This window comes from Urocitellus parryii, chromosome 4, assembly GCF_045843805.1.
Source record: "Urocitellus parryii isolate mUroPar1 chromosome 4, mUroPar1.hap1, whole genome shotgun sequence".
In the NCBI taxonomy this organism is placed as follows: Eukaryota; Metazoa; Chordata; class Mammalia; order Rodentia; family Sciuridae; genus Urocitellus; species Urocitellus parryii.
Window position 1 is genome coordinate 199,486,864 of NC_135534.1, and position 6,707 is coordinate 199,493,570.

At 42.4% G+C, this 6,707-nt stretch overlaps 1 protein-coding gene across 1 annotated transcript; it reads right to left on the minus strand.

Annotated features, from left to right (window-relative positions):
* Window positions 1–4,984: 4,984 nt before the first annotated feature.
* LOC113181020 (olfactory receptor 1N1-like) lies at window positions 4,985–5,917 on the minus strand. The gene has a single exon (XM_026386330.2). It carries the CDS (start codon window positions 5,915–5,917, stop codon window positions 4,985–4,987), a length of 933 nt encoding a protein of 310 aa, XP_026242115.1.
* Between the last annotated feature and the right edge of the window lie 790 nt (window positions 5,918–6,707).

Sequence of the window (6,707 nt, forward strand, 5' to 3'; positions counted from 1 at the left end):
TAACACTACTACTAAGAAAAATGAATGTTAGTTTTTCCTACCTAACAGAGATGAGTTTGGGAGCAGAACTTACACAGATATTGCTGAATTGTAACTACGGGCAACATGACATGTTGGCTATATTTCCAATTCAAGGCAATCAGCTGTCCTGGGAGACAGCAATACAGCTGCTGTGGCTTGAGCTAGAGCTGGATGACTAACAGAGTATGAGGGAGTTGGTGGGTGAGTAGATGAGGAAAGACAGATTGGAGGAATACCATACTGTCCATGTGTCCAGAGTTAAAACCTGAGCAGGGCTGGAACCTTTCTTGCAGGTCTACGGGAAAGCCTGCCTTAGCTAGCCGGGACACAATCGTGAACCTGCTGCGCACGCCTCCCCACGTTGGTGGTGTCGTCTGCAGGACTGAGTACTCACTCAGTTCCCCAGCCTATTCCAGCTCTGTCCCTCAGATCCCTGAAGTTCTGCCTAGTTCTGACAGGACCACTTTCCAAAGAAGTCAACACCTGTCATTCATATTCATGGGCTGGTGACACTCTTGAGTGACTTCCTCTAAAGAAATAGCCAGCCCACCTGCCTATTGGAAAGGGTTTATGACCACCTTCTCTGCTAGTCCACCTGTCCCCTAGATTGGTTTTCTTATTTGTGGACAGACCAAACCACACTGGCAAGTGTCATACTGATGTGTATAGAATTTCTGGAAATCACATTGGAAGTATACAATATACCTGGCACTTTTCTCTTCAGCCATGCCAGGGCCAAGTTTCATGACCTTCCCTAATGAAGCATCTCACTGGGTTTAGAACAAAGTCTGTGACATTTTTGAAAATCATGAATGTATAATGTGGTCACAGGTTTACAAATATAACTGGAAGTTGTTCAGATTGATATTTCAAATGACTAGTTTATATCTTTCTCAAGAGTTAATATTTATTCTTTCAAAATGTGACAAAAGAGCAAGATTTCTCAGAGGAGAGGAATCATAACATCCTAGAAGCAAAAGCATTTGCATTTCAGCTTCACTGTAGTGTGTGTGTGTGTGTGTGTGTGTGTGTGTGATTTCAACTCTGACATGAAGATTAAAGAGTAAGCAAAAAGTATCCTATTTTGCCATACGTGAAAAGTAGAAGAGGATCTAATAAAGAATTAAATTCACTTTTTGATAAAATATAAAAAAGCCATGAATTTCGCATTGATTATTATCTATGAATCTAAGATGATTTTTCATGCTTTTATTTACACATTATGGTTATACATAATAGTGGGGTTCACTTTGACACATTCATATTCCTCCCTCCCCTGATTCCTTTCCACTACTATTGAGGGAAAAGCTATAAATTAAATCAAGAACAATCTCATAAATCAATGAGATTAAATTTATTCATCACTAAGCATAAAAATTTAGAGTTAATATCAGAAAAATAGTGAGATTTTTCTTCCATTCAGTAGCTATTTAGCAAATTATCTGCTCCATGCTAGGCAGTGCACCTCTCCCTTTAGGAAAAAGATGTGACCTCCAACTAAAGAAGCTCACATTCTAGTAGTGTAGAGACAGGTGGGCTAAAAAATATGTAAGAGTACAAAATGCTTTAATATAATCATACAATGAATAATTGAGATTATTATGCCTGATTACTATATATTAGCACTATATTAAAATTTTACTATATTATCTCTTTTAATCCTTAGAATAACCCTATAAAGCACACATTATTATTATCTGTATTTTACAGTTGAGAAAATTGGTAGAGACAATGACACAATTATATGATAGTCACATAAGGAAAGATATAGTTAATGCTCACTGGATATTAGCAAAGATAGTCACCAGAGAAATAATTCTTCCATTGAAAATTGAAGGATGCTAAAGATTGATTCATAGAAGGCAAATTAAAGTCTAGACAGAAGGGACAGAGTGACCCAGAATATTAAAATAGCACAATAACTTCAGGGAAATGTTTAGGGAAAAAAAAGGTGTTCCCATGTTTATGTGTGTATGTCAAGGGAACATTAAAAGCTAAATCTAGACAAGCAGTTAAGGACTATTTTGTGAATGGGTTAGGATGCCCTCTTAGGAATTTAGATACTACCTTGCAAGTGATAGAGTATCAATGACTGGGAATAGGGTGGACTAGGGAAAACTGTGGAATGTTGTATTTGTACTGGGAAAAGATTCCTTCAGTAATCGATGTGTAAGATTGTTTGGCAATGGCTTGGGGAGCCTAGAGACAGGGAGCTCAATTGGAAAGTTATTGAACATCCAGGTGATAGGTGATGTATGCCTGAATGACGATCATGGCTTGAGGATAGAGAAGAGATTATCTTGAAGATATGCTAAACAGGTCTTGGTATGTGATGGGAAGCAGGTGGTAGAACTAAAAATTGGTTTTGGTTTCTGGCTCTATGAATGATATTTAAGAATAAAGTGAAAGGCTAGGCACTTTGGATAATTTTTTTGAGACTGTGTCCCACTATGGTCTTAAACTCATGAACTCAAGCAATCCTCCAGACTCTGTGTTCCAAGTAGCTGAGACTAAAGGGATGCACCAACACATCTGGTGCACCTTGAATAATTTTGATTACATTTAGCAATCTTAAGGAAGTGAAGGAACAGATTTCAAACCATCTGTTTTTTTTTTTCAAAACAGCTTCTAAGCAAGAGGAAACCAAATACCCTATGTATTCAAGAGGCAACAGGAAGCTGTCCATCATCCACCTCTCATCCCAGCTAAAGTCACATCCTGCTCACGTTACACTACCAAAGTGCAAAGATTTATAACTCATCTATACTTCAGAGTGAATTATTTAAATGCTAACAACACATTCCCATTGCTTGAAACAGGTGATCATAAAGAAATAGAAGTTTGAGTTTAGGGATCAGAAGTGAATGTAATGGGATGTATTCAAGGGAGGACCTTTGAATACAGTTGGGTGGAATCTAAGAACACTGGACTGTGGAACAGTGATAGGCAATAGTATCTGTTGGTGGGCCTTTATATGCTCTGAGCTGAACTAACTCCTCAGTGCCACACAATTATTTTGGTATAACCAAACTGGACACCCAGTCTCCTATCTCTCAGTTTCCCTGGGGCTTGAGGGAAAGAACTTAAATCCACCCCAACATGAAGTTCAGACATGTACTGCACTATGAATGGACTGAGAATCCCTGGGGATCAGATTGAAGAAACCAGAGGGCCACCTAGAGAAACCTCCAGGAGCAAAGAAGATGCAGCTGACTGGGGCAGTCTGAGCAGCAGGTGCAGGATAGCCCAGGGGACCTGGGCTGCAGGGGGGGGGGTGTGTGACGCTGTATCTGATACTCGCACATCTCAGTCTGCCTCAAGTTCACTAGTCATGTCATCAGGAACCATAGAAATCTGCCAGCAAACCCACTCCTGAAAAAATACGATCATGAGAAGTGAGAAGTATTTTATTGCTATTCCAAAAGACAGAAGAAAGCTGGGTGGCTTTCTTGGTGGCTCAGAGACTGTCAGTGGCCTGTGGTCAGCAGAGCAAAAGATGTCAACAGAATGGAAGGAGATAAGGGCAGAAGGACTCCAGGGCTTCTGGTTATATGAGAATGGCCTCCTCAACCCTTTCACAGACCCCTATAATGAGTGGAATCTTAGGGGCTAAGATGGAGCACGCTGCTCTAAGTGATTCACTATTGTACTTAATTGTTGCTGAAGCATGGGGTGGTTTGATTCTGTGAAGGATTTCAGTAATTATTCATTGACAAAGTATAGGGGGGGCTGGGGTTGTGGCTCAGCGGTACAGCGCCGGCCTTGCACATGCAAGACCCTGGGTTCGATCCTCAGCACCACATAAAAAGTAAATAAGTGAAATAAAGGTGTTGTGTCCAACTTCAACTAAAAAATAAATATATTAAAAAAACTATAGGGACATGAAACATTCTAAGAATGGTTGGATCTGAGAAATAAACTTCCACAAGGATAGTGGATACTTGGTCACACCAGGAGTAAGGGATCAAAACTATATGGGACTCATTTGTTTTAGTATTTTTAATATTTCTTAGGTTCTTGGAGACAAAAGAAACCTCACATGCCTGTGAACATCATTTTTTTTTCTTTCTTTACAACTAATTTAAGCCTTTTTTTTTTTTTTTTTTTTTTTTTTACAGCTGAAGGCAAATCTGCCATCAAATAAGGAAAGAGGGTTTCAGTATTCTCACCCCTTGGTCCCATCCTTCCCAAGAAGGATGCTGACATTGGACCTTTTGGACCAGCAGGGGGAAGGAGCAGCACAGGGAGCTCTAACACCGTTCCTGGTGAAATCTTGGGGAATCAGGGGAATTCAGGCAACCCGCAGAGCCACCTAAACATAGACTTTCTTTGATAGGCAATTCTCAACCTATTCCATGTTACCTGGAATGTAAACTCCATATTTTATTTCTTTCTCTTAACCTCCACTTCGTCCTATAACAAAATATGTTCCTAAAATTTTAATGATTGATGAATGAATAATCTTGAATGAAAGAGTCATGAAAACAGAGGCTTTGTCTTGTTCCGTGATATATCCAGAGCACTTAATGCTTAACAGGTTTTTGCTTTGTTTCATTGTGTTTTTCTTTTTTTTTTTTATGTCTGGGTTAGGGGAAGGATGAAGAGTGAGAACAATATCATCAATAATAATAATAATAACAACAACAACAACTATCATTTGTTAAAACCTACTATTTGCCACCGTACCACATGCATTTCGTAGCTCATCTCCGGCAATCTTCCATGTTACCTTATTAGACAGAAACTGCCATCAAATAAGGAAAGAAGGTTTCCATGTTCTCACCGTTGGTCCCATCCTACCCAAGAAGTACGCTGGCATTGGATGAGATGAAAACTAAAGCTCAGAGAAATTAAGTAAGTAACGAAAATATGGTCCAATGGCCAGTGTGTGGCAGACTCCCCAGTTGAATCCCTGTGTGATTCCAAGTCTATATATTTTCATTAAACATTGCTATTGCTATATCTAAAAAGAAAAGCTCCTGTGACCAAGGAGCCTCTTCAGGGCTCCCTTCATGTCCTTGTTCCTGAGGCTGTAGATGAAAGGGTTCAGCATGGGGGTCACTACCGTGTACACTGCAGCCGCTGCAATGCTCTTCTCTTCAGAGGCCACAGAGGGAGGGCACAGGTAGGCACTGAAAAGGGTCCCGTAGAAGACACAGACAACACAGAGATGGGAACCGCAGGTGGAGAAGGCCTTGCCCCCTCCACCAGGAGTCCGGACCCTCAGGATGGCAGACACAATGTGGATGTAGGAGATGACAATGCACAGGAAGGGGACCACGAGCACAGTGCCTCCTAAGACAAAAAGCGTCAACTCATTGACACGGGTGCTGGAACACGACAGCTTCAGGACGGGAGTTATGTCACAGAAAAAGTGAGCAATTTCCCCCACAACACAGAAGGACAGCCGGGCCATGAGGAGGGTGTGAGTGAGGGCAACCAGGTTAGTGAGGAGCCAGCACAAGGCGAGCAGCAGGACGCAGGCCCGGGGGCTCACTACTGTGGAGTAGTGGAGAGGGCGGCAAATGGCCACGTATCGGTCATATGCCATTACAGCCAGCAAGAAGCTGTCCAGGTCACCAAACATCAGAAAGAAGTACATTTGTGTGAGGCAACCAGGATAGGAGATGGTAGGATGCCGGGTCTGAACATTCACCAGCATCTTGGTGACTGTGCAGGATGTTAAACCCACGTCCACCAAGGACAGGTTGGCCAAAAAGAAGTACATGGGGGTGTGGAGGTGTGGGTCAGAGGCAATGGCCAGGATGATGAGCACATTCCCAGTCAAGGTGATAAGATACATACACAGGAAAATTCCATAGAGTAAGTGCTGTTGCTCTGGCAAATCAGATATTCCCCGGAGGAAAAATTCAGAGACGCTGGAGTGGTTCTCCATGACGGTAGTATCCGGAGGCTAGAGAAGACGGATGCTAGATTTACCATCAAACTGCTTGTGCTGACTCTCGGATCTTCCAACTCCCAAATGCAGACACAGACCACCAGAGGGACAGAGGGCAAAGGCACTCATGGCCTGATCGTCATTAAAAAGCAGCATAACCTGTTAGGTACTAAACGCTTAGCATGGGCCCTACCCATCACCCTCCAACAACCTTATCACCTTCAGAAACCAGGCGCATCGTTAGGGCCAGGGTGCTCTCGCCGTGACTCTGAGGACCAGCAACCTCAAGGATAAAAACTGTTGAGAAGACCTCGACACGGCAAATTCCTAGGGCCCACAGCTTGTTACTTGCCGTGATTTGTGCTCTCTTCCATTTCCCACCTGCGTGTTCTCAGCTACAGCAACTCTGCCCTGTCATGGGGGAGGCAGAGATGTTGATGCAGGATGTCACATTGATACGAACAGCTAACTCTCGACTCCAGGATGCCGGACTGACCACACCTTCCTTGAGTTAAAGAGCCGCCTAGAAAAAGAAAACACACCTTTAAAATGGACAGAAAGCCGGGAAACATTCCTAACCCTTAACCCACTTCTTTCACATGAACAAAACCAACTCTCCTTCTGAGAGAAGCCCTCATAAACAAGCCTCACCTGTATGTTCGCACACCTGACTTGATTTTATTTCTACTGTCACCAAGTCCAAGTCCCCATGTCCAGCATCAAATCTTCCTTTAAATTCCATGTTACCCCAGTCCTCACATTACCTTCAATCTGACCCTACTTTTTT

Coding starts and splice junctions, on each gene's coding strand:
- LOC113181020 (XM_026386330.2), bottom strand. CDS start 5,917: ATGGAGAACCACTCCAGCGTCTCTGAATTTTTCCTCCGGGGAATATCT.